The following is a 19,651-nucleotide window of genomic DNA, read 5'->3' as shown; positions in this document are numbered from 1 at the left end:
GTCAGGCCTTAAAAGCCTGATCAGTCCAACTTTTTTCTCAAGGCCCAGTTAAAGTCTGGCCCAAAAAAGCCTGATCGACATATAAACATCAGGTTGACGAAAGTAAACAAAGACCACAGCAACCACCAAAACTAAGGGGCCGTTTACCAAAATACTTACCCGGGTAAGCGCTTACCAAGTCACATTACCTCAACGGATGAATATGGTAAGGACTAAGAATCTTACCTGGTAAGAGCGAGACAAGGACCATGAGTGAGGACGACGACTCTTACCACGGTAAGCGCTTACCGCGTGAATTGTTGCATACAATGTCGTTTTGATAGACTAAAATCTTACCCGGTAAGTAAATAATAGTGTTAAATTTTACCGGTAAGCACTTATCATGTAAGTGCTTGGTAAACGACCCCTAAAAGCTTCTAATACTTCCAGATGATCCAATGGAAGTGGGATTCATTCCATCCAGAGAGAGAAAGTGACAAAGTAAACCATGGCTTGGTGTAATATTTTAATTTTACTAACGACAGTTTCTACTTTTTACCATGTCAACTGGGCTAACACAGCCAATTTGGCCTAGGGTGCTGAACGAGATTAAATAAACCCCATTAGTCCTAGGCTAGCTGCTATTTGAACAAATGAGCCACATCGGTTCAGAGTTCGTGCGAGAACTTGCCCATTAATGAAGTCTAGATCTGAATAGGTGGTCCTCCATATATCCCCTGCCGCATATAGAGATCATCTGGTGTCTCTATCTCTTCGAGCCATGCGTATTCATCTTCTTTTCCAGCAACTGGCTCGTCACCACTTCCTGCAGTTGAAATAATGAGTTCAACATTGTAACGCCCCATAGCCCGAAGCAGCATGTTGACCCAATAACCTCTAAATCGACTTAAAACCATGGTTGAAGTTATTAGTAGCCAACAACTTTGACTCTCACAAATGTAATTTTCTATCCATTAGTCTATGTTGGTGATTTTAGCATCATCAACCATTTTAGCGTAGTTGTGATTTACATGAGATCGATGGGGTTTATTGGTTAAGCCATAGCCATAGCAAAACCAGGGACCAAGAATCTTATCCGGGAAATGCTTACCGGGTAAAAACACTTGCCAACAATCCGTTTTGATGGTCGAAAATGTTCCCTGATAAGGTAAGTGATGGTTGGTGATCTTGCTAGTAAGCGCTTACCGGGTGTCAGTGAGCATGGCCAGGACCGAGAATCTTACCCGCTAAGATAGGAAGAAGATTCTTACCCGGTTAGCTCTTACTGAAAGAGACGCTTACCAACAATCCTATTTGATGGCCAAGAATGTGACCCGATAAGGTAGTAAGAGTGGTGACTCCTGTCAGTATGCGCTTATAGCTAAGCGTTTGGTAAATGGCTCTCAAGTATAAACTCAGAAAGCTAGTTTCAGAAGACAAGTTTTGGATTCAGAAGGCATGTTAGCCCGGAGCCTTCCTGAACTTCGCTTCAGAATGTGGGACTTTGGTTCAAAAGGCAAGTCGCCTTCCGAACTTTGGTGCAGTAACCATTTATTGATCTTCTTCATTAGTAGTTATTTAATAATTGTTCTTATCTTGAAATAACTACTTAACCACCCAAATAAAGTGGCTATTAACTACCTATTTAAGGGGGTTTTGATCTCCATTTAACATACGAAAAACATAACATCTGTGTGTTTTTGCTCTCGAGTTTGCCTTCAAATCTAGAGTGTGTATTTGAATTATCCCTAGTAAATTTCGTGATACCCATAGGCTGAAATAGGGTCGAAATATTACTTACAGACGGTCATTCCGTTAATGATCCTGATTATGATCCAAGTTCTTTCCATCGATATCTACCCCTATAACCAGTTGTCTAACAGCCTATACAGTAACTCATGAAAATACATGAAACAAAGTATCAAGTTATGTGCAAAATCAGATTCACATGGTGTGCTAAAAAGGGTAGAAACTTACGGAAACTGGAGTACGGATAATCACGGTAGTAAGTACACTTTCTGCCTGCAGATTCTTCATATGGTGGTGTGAGAATGTCAAGTACAGCACAAGAGGTGATGGCAGTGAAACAATGGAGATTCCCTCCTGTTTTTGGATACAAAATTGAAGCACTACATGGTGCTGACAGGACTTTGTCGACAACCAACTTCGCTAACCTAACTATTAGAGGAATCCTGTCAACATTTTGCTTTTGTACAAACAGTTGAGATGTGATAATGTGTCAGCATGATTAGGAAGGTGTGGTGCAAATATTTGGGAATAAGAAGTTTCAAAGTTCATACAGGGTATGATGCAAATTATAGAATTTTAGACCTGCAAATCATTGAATGATTCTCTATATGCATACGAACTGAAAGCAGAAATATTTTATCAATAGGTACAGAATATGATGGTGGTGACTTAATTACGTGTCTAATGATTAAGGACGAACTAGAAGTAAAGACGATAGAAGAATTATAATCATGCCTTCCTAGAGAAATTCATGAGCTTTATTGTATCTATATCATGAAATCAGAAAACTAATCATTAGCACTAGAAACTCATTCTACTCTTTGGGATAGAGGTTAGGTCTGTGTACATCTTACCCTCCCAAGACCCCACCTCCAGGTGGGGATATACTGGGTTCATTTGGTTTGGTTTGGTTTGGTTTAGTTGAGTACTAAAAGCTATAAATGACATGAAAATAACAAATGGGAGAAAAAAATGGTACTTTTATTAGTTTCAGAAACTAAAGTCCATGCTAGGTTGTAGAATAGGACCTGGAGCTCGAGCAGTTTCCTTTGAATCCTTGATGCAAGCTGGTTCAACCCAATCATAAGCTTTCACATGCAAAGAACCATACAAGACCTTGCTCAGAACGGTCATTTCTGGATGATCATGGAGCGGTATAACTGAGGAAGTGGGGAAGCAAAACATGCACATCTGCATTTAAATCATCTTCTTTAAGCACGTGCCTGAAATTACTATCAAACAGCTTCAAACCTCTAGTCTTTTTTGAATAACCACACTTGATACTCATACAACATACAATCAGAAAATCTTAATCAAGGATGGACTTGAAAATTTTAAATATTTGACTTCAGAAGGTAAAAGAACTAGTAACATTCCGACTCCAAACATAAACACATAAAAACTTTCTTTACTCTTAATAAAATATATTTATGAAAATAAAAATACACAGATTATACGGATATCCAGAACTGAATTAACAAATCTACAATTTTTTGGGTTACCCTGAAGGAATGCATGTGAAATACTTAAAGGGTATATCTGAAGGATGTTCATTAAGTTTCATGGTTTTCTGCTGGGTACACTTGAAACAAATCAGTTTTTAATTTAAGAAGCTAATGACGACAAAAGTTTGAAGACTTGTATTTGCTGATGCCTTGCTTTTAGTTAGCTTCTTAACATGTATTACAAGAGCATTTTCACGGTATTTCTCAGAGGATAAGTGTGGTGATCAGTTATTCAATTTATTAGCCTATATAAGAAAACTCAAGTGCATTGCTATCAATCCAACTGTATAGACAGTCACAACGACGTATCAATACCTCACCACTGAAGTACATGAAACACTAATGAAAACAGCTCTCTTAAGAACTTGGAGTCACAGGATAAAGTGATCTCTTACTACGCTCATTGTGAGTAATTTTTGGTTATTTTTTCTTTTTGGTTATTTTTTCTTTTCTTCTATTGTTATCTAGCAATAGAATGGATGAGTATGAACATGAACAGTCCTTGTGCGAGCCTTGCAATAAGCCTCCTTTCGAAGCCTCGTACTTATGGGTATCTCCAGCAGATCAAATCAGTTCAATGAGCTCATGAGGCTTTACACTGATGGTGCCATTTATTTATGTATGTGCGGGTATAAGTAGGCAGAGTTTTTTGGTTCTCAACTTTAAGATTACTGCAGTTCATCTCTATCCAGTCTAGTTATTATGGTATTGATGCCATTTGGTCTAGATTCCAGCTGAGATTTGTTAGAAAACAGTAAGACAAGAAAGCCTGAATGCCATTGCAAAAATTGACTAAATTAATGTTGCATGCATTTACGAGAGGCGCCCTCAAGTGACCTCTGCACCATGGTTATAATCATGAAAACCATGGTCTATATTTGTGAAACATATATGACTAGGAATAATACAGAAACTTGAGTTGAAACATCTGACTGAAGCAATAAAAGATCATGTGCTAGCATTTAGAGTTCTTTGGCTCATGTTATAGCTATCGGTATCCATGTGTAGATACATACAAAAAACAAACTCAGCCATGATACTTGAGAGAGTGTGTAAACCACCACAGTGTCCACGCAATGAAGGGACCCAGAGGGGGGGGGGGGGCAATAATAGGAAGATCTAGTAATCTAATGTTAATGTTAGCATGTGTGTGGAGGGAAGGGAGTACTGAGATCTACTAATTTAATATCTAGTAGTCTAGTGTTGATATGTTAGCACAAAACAAAACAGCATGAACGTAACGTGTAAATGCATGGACAAATTTCAAGCCAGAAACAAGGAAAAAAGAATGGGGCTTACAGTAAAACTCTGGCTTTCATTTAAATCGACATATGTTATTGGTTGGGCCCAACGATCTACTCTATTGAAAGTATTGGGTGTAGAAAGACCATGACCACGATCATCCTCTTGGTGTTCTTCTTTCAGCCCAACATCAGCAGGACCAATTGTATCTGCAAAACAGTATTGATCAATATTGCCCGTACAGAAAAAGCATCATGCAAAAGATTTCATTCTGTCACTTTAGTGTCACTCTAAATTATGTATGTTCATAGGAGATGGATTTTGAAGGGAAACCATGCTACTTTGGAGTTTGGATATTGATGGTGTAAGGCCTAAATTTCAGCAGATTATTACATTGAAATTAATTACCATGAGTTTTAATTCCCAAGATCTGGAACTGTGAGAGGCAAATTACATGTGTAGGGAAGTAATTCATTTATCTGAAGGGTGTACTGCCCAGGTGTCTTAATGCAACTAAGGGCCTTGCTTCCTTTTTATCTCCAAACCTATCTTAGGTTGCATTAGGTTCCAACCATCTCTGAGGCTTAACTTTCAAACAAATAGATTTCAATGGTCTTCCCAATGTAAACCAAACCAAATGAGCCCGATATATCCCACCCATAGGTGGGATCCGGAGGGTGGGATGTAAGCAACCTTGTCTTCTACCTCAAGGAATTGAGTGGTTGTTTCTCTAAGGTCCCCCGGCTTGTGAAAAGTGTGGGAGATGAAGAGAGCTTGCCCAAAATGTTTTAAGAGTTTGAAAGAGGCAAAAAAATCGAAAGTGGTGAAATCAAGACAAGAAATGAAGAAATGCGAACATTTGAAAAGGAAAACTAAAGGGGCGTTTGGTTCGCAGATTTTGAAAGAATCTTATGGAATTGGAATGTTAAATTCCATTGACCAAATTCCATTCCATCGTTTGGTTCACTCTTTTTCACGAAAGAAATCTTCAAAATCCTACAAATTCCACAAATAAAGGAATTTAACATTTCTTAGCAACTACATGGTATTTTGATGGAGTGAAATTTTTTATCTTCATAATACCAAATATGTCCTTAACTCAATATACCCTAATCTCATAAAACCCAATATGACCATCGTCGACCACCTCCGACCACCGCCGACCACCGCCATCTGAACCACCGCTAACCATCGCCATCTGAACCACCGTCGACTACCATGGCCCACAACTATCATATAAAGCAAGGCTTGGAAGCAAGCTACCAGCGCCTATCGGCGGGAACTGGGCTTGGCTTGGTTAGTAGTGCCCGCCCATTCTGTCTCGCCCGCCTGCCGACCCATGAATTCTTCAGAGCGGGCCGGCAGGCCGGGCGTACGGGAACCATCGAAGAAGTGCCTCAACGCGCCGCARCCACTACTTTACTTTGACTCCTTTTAGATCACCACTGATTAGAACCACTGCCGACCACCACTGATCTAAACCACCGCCTACCACTCTCGATCTGAACCACCGCTAGCCACCGTCGATCTGAACCACCACCAATCTGAATCACCGTTGATTACCGCCATCTGAACCACCATGGACCACCACCAATCTGATCTGAACCACTGTCGACCATCGCCATCTGAACCACCACCGATTTGATCCATCACCGACATGAACCACCGCCGATCTGAACCACATCTGACCACCGCCACCTGAACCACCACGGACCACCACCGATCTGAACCACTAGCGACTACCACCGATCTGAATCACCACCAGACACCACCGACCACCAACTATTTGAACAACCACCGATCTGAACCACCGCCTCCACCGTCCATCTGAACCACCGCGGGAAACCATCGATCTGAACCACTGCCAACCATCACCATCTGAACCATTACGGACCACCACCGATCTGAACTACCGTCGACCACCACTATCTGAACCACCGTCGACCACCATCGATTAAGTAACATCGTTTGGCTTATTGTTATATTTGGGTTATGTATTTTATATTGTTTTACATATTAAATAATTGTTTTATTAAAGTATTTTTTTAGTTTTAAAAAGTTAAAATTTTCAAAAAAGGGTATTTTGGTCATTTACCAATATTTCATTACAATTCCAAAGCTACATTATGTGAACCAAACAGACAGATTCCAATTCCATAACAGATTTTATTCCAATGTTTGCCAACCAAACATGTGGTCAAACCTAACAACATTTCATTCCAATTCCTTTAACAAATTCCATTCCATCCAAAAACATTCTGCGAACCAAACGCCATCAAGACTATTTAAAAGCAAGTAACAACATAAAAACAAAAGCATGTACAAAGAAACATAGCAAGGGTAAGAAAAAAAAAACTACACAACCCCTGGTCTATCTTAGGACTTTGGTAACCTATTTGTTGGCTCCCCAACCCTATCCCCTCTCTAAATACCTCTCCAACTCCCTTCCTCTCATTTATGCTAGCTACAGCCCCCTTAGTTTGCTACCCTAGTATGGTGCCTCCAAGAAGGCAAGAACCCCCATCACAAGCCATGTACTCGAAAATGCTTAAGGTTGCATCTAAGTTGCTCATCCCACATCCTCCCCGGCCCGCCCCTCCTCCTCGCCCCTTTCAACTGTGACGCTTTCTACCCTCCCTACAGAGCCACCATTTATCTCCGGCGGAAGTTTCCAAACCACCAAAATCTTCCATCTCTCAACTTATCTATGATAGGCACGCGGTCACGCGCAACTCCCTAACTCCACCAGAAGACCTTGTTTGGATCCTCTCCTGGTGGTCCCACCACAAATTCATCTTAGCATCCTCAATTCTGCAACTTCCAAATTTCTCTCATGGTTGTTGCCCGACACTCTGACCCATACAACATAGTTGGTCTGATGGCTACCTAGTAGAATTTGCCCTTCAGTTTTCATGGAACCTTCTTGTCACAGAACACAGTCATGGTAGCCCTCCACTTTAGCCACTCTGTCTTTATGAGATGAGCAAGCTTATCTAGCTATTCCTAGTCTAAATACGTTTTGACATTTTAACTTTTAACAACCATAAGCCGAGTTAATGCTGGAAAAGAATTCTCCAGATTTAACATCGAGGTGATAGCCTGATGGTTGTGCCTCTCCTTTGGCTGCAATAATGATGCAAGGTCCTAGTCTTGTGCCCCTTTCTCCAAATACATTTAACCAAAATACTAAAGCAATGTTTGGTTATATGTGAGGCTTGACAACTATCCTCAGAACAACATTCTCTTCTGTTCAGTGAAGACGATATTGGAAGGACCTGTATACTAGATAAACCCATACCACAGGAATCTTATGTTTTAATTCTCTGCAGGTACCATTCATATAATAAGGTGCGAGCATGAATAAAGCTAATACATTCTTGCCTTGATGAAGTGACAAGCAGGCCATGTGAACTAACTAAAAATAGTTCATGCTAATCATTAACCCACTAGCATCATGGATATGAGAACCCAAAACAATCATTGGTGTAACTATGTCTCACACATATAGCCATCCTTTTCACCTACTGAAGTCATAAATTAACAACACAATTAGAGAAGATTTACTAGGTCATAGTACAAGAAAAGGGAAGCAGAAAAGAAAGAGCGATGGAACTGCAAGAAAAGAATTTAGCAGAGGTCGGATCAATAGTCTGACTACTTGTGTTTATTTTAAGTTTTTAACTTACATCATGCAAAAAATAATTTAGGCCAAAACATAACCACCAAAAATGCACCTCTGGCCAAACCATGACTAGGAGTCTAGGAGCATGCTCCCCATCTAAGGTGAGCCTTTTCTAACCAAACCCCATAACTGTTCCACCAGCATTGTCTGCATAGGCGCATGCTTTTGACAACGAAGACTACAACCTTTGAACTATATTCTCAACAACATAGAATGTTTCCATGCAGTCTGTCCTTTCAAAGAATGCACTCGTAGACAACCATAGACCTGGTCTGAAGGACGTATCTACAGTGAGTCAGGTGCAATTTTGAATAACGTCAAGGCTCAATTGACATGCTTTATTAGAGTGAAAGGTCAATATGTAATTTTAGTTCTAGGTCTGTCTGTTTGTTATTTTGGTGTGGTAGGCTTTGTATATATCTCTGTAATTTGTTTCTTTGTTTAATAAGAAGTTCCAGAGTCTACTCTCTACAGTTCATAATATTATATCTTGCAATTGTTGGAAGATGTTGGTTTACTTGCAGCTAAAGCCCTCTAAGACACCAATGGAAAGAGATGGGGATATTCTAGAAAATATTTCACAATACAGAAGATTGATTGGTAGACTTCTGTATCTTATTGTGACAAGACCGGATATTTCCTTTGCCGTCCACAAGCTATCTCAGTTTATTTCAAGCCCAAGGACTCCTCATCTAAAACAAAATCCTGGTCAAGGAGTTCTGTTCTCTGTCAAGTCTTCTTACAAGATTCAAGCATATTGTGATTCTAATTGGGGGAAATGTGTTGATTCCAGATTAACAGTACCTGGTTATTGCATATTTTTGGGAGATTCGCTAATTCCATGGAAGTCAAAGAAGCAGCCTACAGTTTCCAGATCATCTACCGAAGCTGAATACAGAGCCATGGCAACCACAGCTTGTGAAATAGTCTGGATCAGACAGCTTTTGAAAGATTTTGGTGTGTTTCAAAAACACTCTGTTTTGTTGTTTTATGATAATAACTCTGCCCTTCAAATTGCCTTGAATCCTACCTATCAAGAAGGAACTAGACACATTGATATCGATTATCATTTCATAAGGGAGAAGGTCAATGATAAAACCATTCGTCGGATGTTCATCCAGTCAGATTTTCAACTAGCCGATATGTTCACTAAGCCTCTGCCTCGTTCTAAAATTGGTTCCTATGATGAACAAGATGGCTTTAACGAATATTCATTCGCCCAGCTCATCTTGAGGGGGGCATATTATAGTGAAAGGTCAATTATGTAATTTTAGTTCCAGGTCTGTCTGTTTGTTATTTTGGTGTGGTAGGATTTGTATATATCTCTGTAATTTGTTCCTTTGTTTAATAAGAAGTTCCAGAGTCTACTCTCTATAGTTCGTAATATGCTTGCATGAGACGAGGTTTGCCTTCGAAACAAAAGATAAACAAGTGTATGAGCTTCAATCATATGGGCTCTGAAAGCCAAGAGGGCCCATGCATGATGAAGAGAAGGAGGTAGAGTAAATGACAATCATATGGGATTCTGTTTATTCTCTTCATCCCACATCAGAGAGAATCATGCACATGATTAGGGCTTCAAATCTAAGATCACCGTTACTGAGTAATCCATACTTTATCCTTTACCAGACCTCCCCATTCTCCACTCAGGTTTGGAGGATAGTATACAATAAAATGAGACAACTAATTGATATAATTTTCATTTCAGGACGGATTAGTAATCCACAGTCACTGAGTTCATCATCCAGGTTCTAACTTTCTCCACAGCCAAATCAGAGCAATTGACAAGTTTCACAAGTTCAACAGGCTGTGGAGAAAGTTAGAAACATAGAAGCGTCCATCATTGCTAATTTTAGACCCAAGCATCTGCTAAGATACTGCATATATTTTACTTAATTAGTTGATATAAGAGGATGTTGGATACTGCTTAGGTGGCTGGACACAGTTTTAACCAATCAAGTTGATTAACCAAATACTCTGATACTATAACGACCAACATTATTCATGTACATATGTAACCCTTTTCATACCAAGGTTCGGTTTATTCATGTAATAGGTTATTGCAAACCTGATTTTCCTATCTACATGGACCTGATTGAATGATTCAAACTTCCATAATTCAAGAACCTTTTCAGCAAACGCATCGACAATGATGAAAAAAGATACACGTTTCAAATTGAACCTCACTTAGAGCTAAGAGCTTATAACTTTCACAGAATTTCCTTCTCCTCTCCTTTTTCATGTTTAAATCATTATTAAAAGGAAAAATGGTGGCTGATAACTACTCTCTACTCCCTCCTTTTCATTTTTTCTGTTAGTGCAATATTCTTTAAATTGAAAACCTAGTACGTTTCAAACGTAAAATTGATGTGGATTTCGCTGCAATTTCCACACCAGCGGCCGAGTTATAGCTGTTAAACGAATCAATATAGTCGAAACAATCTCCAACGGGAAAAAGAAAAGTTAATTTTTTTATTAAACTATTCGAAGTTCAGAACTTCAGATTGGCATTAACGCTGTATACTACAATCTGCACCAAAATAAATCACATCAAATTGTCCGCGAAAGTTGAAATTAGGGAAGAACAAATACCGAGTAGAGAAGAGAGCTCATGGATGACTTCAGGAGGCGGTGCGCTTATGGGCGTCAAATTCTTCTTGCAGATGTCGTATATAGCTTGTATCGAGGTTTTAGAGGAAGATGATGGTGATGATGAAAAGCTGTAATTCGCCATTGCAAAGAATCTTTGGAAGAACATGGTGGAATGAGAGAAAAAGGGATTAGGAAGGCGAAAATATCGCTACTACTCTTGGCTGTTCTTAGTGCATTTTGGTGGTTAGTGGACATATTACGGTGGGTTTTTTTTTTTTTTTGGGGGGGGGGGGGGGGGGGGGGGATGAGTAGGTCCGACGGAGGAGGTAACCGCTAATTACAAATTTGACCTTGCCCCGTAACAACCAAGCCAAAAATGAGCTAGGGATCCTTCCCGTTCAGTTCCGTTCCGTTCTGTCTTATTTTGTCCCGTCTCATCTCGTCTCGTTTTAGATGGGGTCTCCAGACCTAACTCTCTTAACGTACTTTCGTTATTTGGCTTCATGTAAGGACGTTTTGGTTATTTAAATATATGTCTCTAAACAAGTGTAATAGAGCATTTAAAAAAACTGATATTTTTAAGGAAAACTGGAAAAGAAATGTATCATCGAAAGAGGAAGAGTAGGCATAGGAATAGGGCGGGGACCTCAATCCCCGTCCCCGACTATTTATCTCTATCCCCGTCTCCGTCCTCATCCCCGTCGGGGAATATAATCACATCTTCATCTCCATCCCCAACAGGGAACGGGGATCCCCAACGGGGAAACGAGGATTTTTTTCCCGTTTATATGAGTTATTTTAAATTAAATATGTAAGAGACCATACATGTTTAAATCTCAAACATTTTCAATAAACCTAAAACCAAAATGAATTTAATTTAATACAAAAAAAAMCACAACATCATATAAGAACTAATAACCTAAAACCAAAAAAGTTCAATTAAATCCAAAAAAAACTTAAAGTCGCATGTACCAAAAGATATTGACTAATATAAAATTATATTGAGTAATATATAAAACTTATCGAGTAATTGTATTTTGACTTGTCATCCAAAATATTACATATTAACATAAAAAAAACAATTTAGATTATAAACCTAGTTAGGAAATAATAAATTATGAACTACCGCTTTAGTTGAAATAAATAATATATACACATATATATGTATGTAGGGGTTGGTTCAAATACTAACCAAGATTTTTGTGTTAACTTTGTTAACCAAGCTCAACCAATCATATTTCATCTTTTCTTTATATTCATATATAACTCATATATTAATGACAATGGTAATTAAGTAATTTGTCATTTATGTAACTCCCAAATCATTAATTGGGAGTTACAAATCTAAAAATCTCAATAATTGATGATTATGTAATATTGATTTTTTTATACGTGTTCATGTTTTGTAATTTCGATTTATTCTATTCATAATGATATTGATTTTATAATTGTTAAAGAATTTCCGATTGTAAAGATTTCGATATCGTCCGAGTAACATGGATAAACCTATTGGAAAACAGATCGACAACAATGAGAATGAAAAGGTTAAAATCGTCTACGACTACAATCGGAATTCGAATTCATATGTAATTGTTAAAGAATTGTTCACAAGTGTTCATATTGTGTTCACATGTACAMTAGCTGCATATCTCAACATTGRCTTGCTYCTGAATGTGTTCATAATGAAGGAACTATTGTTCACAAACTGTTCATATTGTGTTCATATGTACACTAGCTGCATATATCAACATTGGCTTGCTCCTGAATGTGTTCATAATGAAGTAACTATTGTTCACAAACTGTTCATATTGTGTTCATACCTGCTTTTTTATTTATTTACTTTCGTGTAACAACTATTCTTATTATATTAATAGTGTGTTCATAAATGTTATACAGTCCAAGTTCATATATATGTCAATTTTTGTTCGTATTTGACACAATGGTTCATATATATATATATATATATATGTGTGTGTGTGTGTGTGTGTGTGTGTGTATGTGTGTGTGTCTGTGTGTTCATATGGTTCTTACATTAACAACAATAAATTGACAAAAATAATGAAATTTTTTGATTTTGTAACTCCCAATTAATGATATGGGAGTTACATAAAAAAGAAAATTACCTAAATATTTTTTCCCCTTTGTTCACATGTGTTCTTTGAAATTGTAAATTTAAAATTTTAATTTTTTATCATGATATATATATATAACGGGTGCGGGACGGGGTGGGGAGTATCATACCCGTCCTCGTCCCCATCCCCGATTTAGCGGGGAATCCCCGTCCCCGACCGGGGCGGGTGGACCGGGTTCCCCGATGGGTCGGGTCCATTCCCATGCCTAAGGAGGAGGACCCCGAAGAAGGGTACGTCGTGAGAGAATGGGGTGTAAACGAAGATGGGGAGGGTTGATGACGAAGGACGGTGTTAGGTTTTGTTTTTGTTCGTTTAAATGCTTACATAATTGTATATCATGTTTATAAACTTGCATATGGAAAAAGCAAAACTCAACCTAAAAAGATAAAAAGTTAATGGAGTTAGGTCACGGGGCTTAACCTGTAACATAGTATTATGATTGTTTAAGACGAGACTGGTTCGATCCTATTTTCAAGCTTATCATTAGAAGTACTGGATTTTTTCCCCTGTTGAACTGGCTTTCGAGGGATTGGACCAAAGTAAGAGTTTTAATCAGTCCTTGTGCATCTAGCGGTCCCTACCGAGTTTCGTGTCGTCTCCTAAATCGATCCTTGAGCTGAAACTTTTAAATGGCTTATTTTAAGAAACTTTTAAGTGTTCTATATACCGTAATTTTGTTTATTAACCTGGATATCCAACCCGATATGCGAGCCGACTAATCTCAGGACGACCACCTACTTTGCAGATAGCTCAGAGTCACCGCATTTGAACCTACGTAGCCACAAGGGGGTTTTTATTCTTCCTTGGATTTGAACCTGGGACCTCCAGGTACTTTTGACCTTTGGAGTCAAGCTCAAACCAATCAAGCACCATCCTTGTGGTTTATATACCGTAATTTTGCGATGGTCATAATCATATTTCACCCGCATAACATGTTTTTCGAAATAAGTTTCTTAAAGTAAAACCGAAACAAAATATTTCATTTTAATATAGTTTATACTAAATTTAGAAATAACATTATATATATTTTTTTCACTTATTAAATTAATGTCTACACAATGAAAAATGCGTATAATTTTAGAAAAGTGTAATTATTACAGTTTTAGTAAATTAAAGGGTTGTTTACTAAACAATTACTTGGAAAGTGCTTACTGGATATATTTCTTTATCGGATGAACATGACAATGGCCAAGAATCTTACCGGGTAAGAGCGATGAGAAGGATGGAGAGTCTTACCCGGTAAGTGAAGATTACGACTCTTACCCAGATAAGCGCTTACCCGGTAAGTTGTTGCATTCAATATGTTTTGATGTACTAAAATCTTACTAATCAAAATAAATTATAGTATTGACTCCTATAGGTAAGTACTTACCGGGTAAACATTTGGGTAAACAGCCCCTAAATGAAAGTCCTACCATTAATAATACAGCAATTAATAAATTTATCCATCTCATAATTAAAAAGAGAACAGGAAACTATGCATTTATTTTGTAATATTAAACATTTTTTAAATTAAGCACTTATTTTTAGACAAATTAAATTAGAAATAATACTTATTTTGGAAATAATGGAGGAAGGATTCAGCATGTGTAACCGCCATGTATAATCCATCTGTTTGGCTAAGTGTTTGAGTTGTGGCTTAGGTGGCAATCAGCCTTGGACTGATAAATTAGGCGTAATCAGTAGGGCTGTAAACGAACCGAACGATCAAAGAATCGTTCGTAAACCGTTCAACGGGAAGTTCGTTTATTTAATAAATAAACGGACATGAACAATTTTTTTGTTCGTTTAGTTAAACGAACGAACATGAACAAGAGTCACGTTCGTTCATTTATGTTCGTGAACGTTCGTTCATTTACCGTCCGTTTACGTTCATTTATATCTGTTCGTTTATATATTAAATTTAATATATAATATTTTGTTTATTTACTTGAATTCAAATAATATTTATTTATGTTCATTTATGTTTCGTTTACGTTCGTTTAGCATGTTAACGATTAACGAACGAACATAAATGAACACGAACACGAACACACCTGATTTCTAAACAAACACGAACATAAAGATTTTCGTTCGTTTACCGTTCGTTTGTTCGGTCAAGTTAAACGAACGAACATGAACAAGCCTTTGTTCGTGTTCGTTCGGTTTGTTTACAACCCTATTAATCAATCTCGGATCGATTGAAATTGGTAGGGACTTAACATTGTGTGACAATCCTCAACTGGTTACATATTTTATTGAATTTCAAGCTCTTACTTAGGATCTGGACTGAATATGTATAAGCTCGATTTAAAAAAAAATAAGTTTTAGAAATTATAATTCAAGATTTTTAAGTCTTACAAAGGTTTTTTCTACTTAAATGTATTATTTAGAGTGTATTTTAATACTAAATTTTGAAAATCATAATTATAAAAACATGTATGACATTTTTTGTGTAAAAATATTATTTTAAAAAATATATTTTTGTTTTAAACCGGGCAAGACCCGAGATCGGATTGGGACCAGTTTGATTGGACTGGTAAGCGGGCCTAAATTGGTCCTACGATTTTTGGTCGGGACTGACCATCCCAGTTTTGAGGGTACCGATTTGAAACCAAGATCGATTTAGAAGCTGCCTGACCTAAGACTCTTTTTTGTCGTCGTTAATCACAGCCACTTCAAAACAGATAATAGAAGTCTCACTCAAAATGTACAAAAACGGATTTATATATACAAAAAAAGTAAATTATGAATGAAGCCCTTGGACTTACGATAAACGTATAATTTCAGTCGGTTAATGTTCTTTTTTTCGCATTTGTCGCATGTTAATCAAGTCCTTGAAATCAAAGGGATGATTGGTATTTTAATAGGTTGGTGCTGAATGGGGAAAGAATGTGAAATTCGGGGATGGATTTAAAAGATTCCATTAGGGACACTGCTACTTTGTTTGTAAGAAATTCTACGATATTTGATGGTGTTACTGTTGTGATTCGTTTTATGTTATCATTCAAAGGCAACATGTAATCAAAGCTCATCGGCATGAGTCTTCAAAGATAGTCCGTGGATGTATAAGACTGAGAATCAGGACCGACTACGGTATAATATTCAATAGAATGACAAATCAGAAGTTATGAGGTAGAAGCGTTGGAGTAAATGTCGCGGAGTCACCTCATGGGAACTGTGCAACAGATGGTCACCAATGAGGGTTGTAGGACAACAACTTTGTCCTTTTTGGCATCCTATAAACTCGATTTTGTTGTAGTTACTCAAAATTGATTCTCACAATTTCAAATCGGAATGACACCCACGTCCACTCCCCCCCCCCCCCCCCCCCCTCATATTTCGTTTGTATAAACCATTAAATACAATTTGTCCTAATTGGAGATGTGCAAAAGAGGCCAGGCCCAGGCCCAAGTTAGGCCGAAAACTCTGATCATTCGAAATATTTTTGGACTCCCCTGAAAACCCGATTAGGCCCATTTTCATACCCAAGGCAAGGCCCAACCTAACCTGAACTTTTGAAGGTCCAAGTTTTCCTTTTGCTTACTAAAAACGGGCTTTGAAGGTTCATAAGGAACCTTGTGTATCTCTAGTTCAAATGTACCCATCAGAATTGAGCAGCTCTAATCAAGCAAACTCGTTTGCAGCCCTATTGAATTTTACGTTTATACATTATATGGTAAATAATAAAAGCTTCAAGGAGGGGGATGCGTACATTTTACCCCGACATCACCTGCTGACAGAAGATACTGCGTTAGTTTGATTTCATTACAATAGATAAATAAATAAACAATAAAACACTGTCTTTTGAGATATGATTTTAGACTTCATTAAAAAAAAAATAAGGATTTGGGCTAAAAAGTTGATTACCAACAACCCCAACTAATCTCATATGAAACCGTTTCTAAAGACACCAATGTGAAGAAGCATTTTCCGATTTACTCAAGGGTTGAGGCTTGAGAGTATAAGATCGAACTCGGAAACTATGTATTTGTTCAAAGTCAGTACGTCATTTTACCAACCCAAGCCCAAATAAAACCATAATATGACCGTTTTTTACGTTTCCATTTTTACCCTTAATTAACCCCCCAAAAAGAAGTAAATTACTTTCTTCTCCCTTAAAACCAAGCACTATGAACAACACCCTTTTTGTCATTTCCCATAATTTGTTCTTCCTTTCCATCATCTTTCCTTTCTTCTTCACACCCACCTTTCTTCTTCTGCATTACTTTCTTGTACTTGTTGCTTGAACAGTTGTACCTTCCATTAACTTCCTTTGCTGGTGGTTGACCAGGCCCAGATGAAGCATCAGACGCCATTGAAACATCAGTTTCCACATCCTCATCGTCAACCACCACCGTCTTCCTCCCACCGCCACCGTCATCAATGGAAGAACCAATGTAGATTGTCCATCCAGATTCACTACCGCCTCTCTCACTCTCTCTCTCTCTCTCTCTCTCTATATATATATATATATATAGGCAAATGACTGTGTGATAAAAAGAGTTAAAAGACATGAAGTGTAAGAAGAGAGATGAGCCCTTGATCACTTTTAATCTCGTGTCCACTTATGAATTACGTTTTAGATGGGAATTGATCTTGTGCATCTCGGTATACTTTATTAGTGTTGACATTCAATTATGATTGATCCAAGAGTGGAGACCTCTTCTTACGTTTTTCACCATAACTCTCTTCTCACCGGAATGCAACCCTATATAGATAGAGAGAGAGCATGTTTATAATACAATCTATCATATTTGTACAACTAATACTATCTAAACCGTCCATCTTATTATATTTTTTTAATTGATAATATGTAACTAACTTTTTCACCTCATCAAATGTTGACCGTAGATGAACTAATTGATGGTTAAGATTAGATTTATTTGGTTGTATAAATGGAATAGGTTGTCAAATAACCCCCCCCCCCACACACACATATATATATATATATATATATATATATATATATAACAAAGGTAAACGATTGGTTCACATTGAATCTCACGGTTACCACAAACTATTTAGTTCTCCTTTGAATAGACCTATATTAAGATTAGATTATACAACTCTTAAAATAGTTTTTAAGAGTTTTTATCAAATGTTTTATAATATAGTATAGATATACACACACACACACATATATATATATATATATATATAGAGAGAGAGAGAGAGAGATGATCTTTTGTTAACCAATTCATTTGTGTTAACTATACAAACTCTCTAGACCAATAGGAATTAATCTAGTATCATAGTTCATAGATTCCTATGTAATTAATGATGAGTAGTAAAATAGTAAGGTTATGTTTTGTATTACTTTAATACATTTAAATGGGAGTTACATTACTCCTTGAATTTAGCCATTTTGAAATTGTCCATGTGTTGTAATTTATATTGTTTGTGATTCTTCATAAATGAATGTATTTTGAGAAATAACACTTCACCAGTTTGCATTCTTAAAATCGAACGAGTTCATCATTTCGTTGTGTCTAGTGTATCGTATAATATAGAAGATCAATATGAACATAGTAGCAATCAACATGAATGAGTGTGCACTCAATGTTTAATAACTAGAAGGATATTTGTGCAATGCAGTGAGATACATCTTTATTTTAATGTTTCGTTTTATTTTTTGTTTATGTTGATATAATACGGTTTATGTGGTTTTGAGAAAGATAATATTTTTACTTTTGAATAAAAATAAATTTGAAGACATCATAAAATTTTGAAAAAATATATCGATGTTAATATCAAATTAACTATTTAAAAGTATTCGTGTTTTTTGTACAATTTCTTTTAATTCAATTTTTTATTATAATTTAATTTAGATCAAATAGTGAAGTAATTTATTTTTGACTTAACAATAATTTTTTTTATAAAGATAATGATTATGTTAGAACTCAATGATTAGTCTAATTATATTTTATGTTTTGTTAGATTTAAAGTGAGATGTTTATCCTATATTTGATTATGTTTATCTGCAGTTACTTACACGTATTTATACATAGAGCTTTAATAAGTACTACATACGCACAATTTACTTGTAATATTAAATTTTAATTAATAAGCATCAATAAACAGTACTTAATGCATAAAGAATGGTTTTTAAGAGTTTTTATTAAATGCTCTATAATATAGTATAGATGAACATTATTCACATTGACAATTTGTTCATTGGTGAACACTGTTCACCAATCATACATACACACACATTCAGGTATGTGTTCATTAATGAACATTTTCATATATGTTATATTTTCATTGGTGAACAATGTTCATAAGCTACTCATATATAACAATTGTTTTTTAATTCGCACCATTCATATGTTACACATTACATATTAATAAATGAAAGAATAATTAAAGCTTGATGTCGATTTCGAAACGATTGATAATTACCGGAAAAGTAATTAATGCTAAAAAATCTCCTTACTTTTTTCTAAAATTACTCTTTGTTCATGATTGTTCACATATGTTTATTAAACATCTTTTTTTTAATTTATCTCAAAATTATCATGATGAATTTTATCCATAAATTACAAAGATTAAAGGCTAGGATCGGTTTACAAAGTTAACACCATATATTTGGTTAATAAACGAACTCACCCATATATATATATATATATATATATATATATACACACATACATACAGAGTTGGATTCACGTGAGACCAAGAGTTTTTCGTGAGACCCGTGAGACCTATTTATGTTCATTGATTAACTTTATAATCTAATGATCTAATAATCTAAAGTTGTACGGTGGTAATTTTGTAATTATTGAGAAGTC

General features: G+C 36.5%; 1 protein-coding gene across 1 annotated transcript; it reads right to left on the bottom strand.

Moving 5' to 3' along the window:
- Positions 1-463: 463 nt before the first annotated feature.
- LOC112502953 (plant cysteine oxidase 3) lies at positions 464-10,990 on the bottom strand. Its single transcript, XM_025106994.1, has 5 exons — positions 10,750-10,990; positions 4,533-4,684; positions 2,757-2,919; positions 1,957-2,157; positions 464-805 (listed from the first exon to the last, which is right to left on the bottom strand). Exons 1-5 carry the CDS (start codon positions 10,913-10,915, stop codon positions 684-686), a joined length of 804 nt encoding a protein of 267 aa, XP_024962762.1. The 5' UTR covers positions 10,916-10,990; the 3' UTR covers positions 464-683.
- Between the last annotated feature and the right edge of the window lie 8,661 nt (positions 10,991-19,651).

This window comes from Cynara cardunculus, unplaced genomic scaffold, assembly GCF_001531365.2.
Source record: "Cynara cardunculus var. scolymus isolate 2C unplaced genomic scaffold, CcrdV1 Un_Scaffold_2234, whole genome shotgun sequence".
Lineage (NCBI taxonomy): Eukaryota > Viridiplantae > Streptophyta > Magnoliopsida > Asterales > Asteraceae > Cynara > Cynara cardunculus.
Note: the sequence above shows the minus strand (reverse complement) of the source record. Positions and strands in the feature narration are given on the sequence as shown.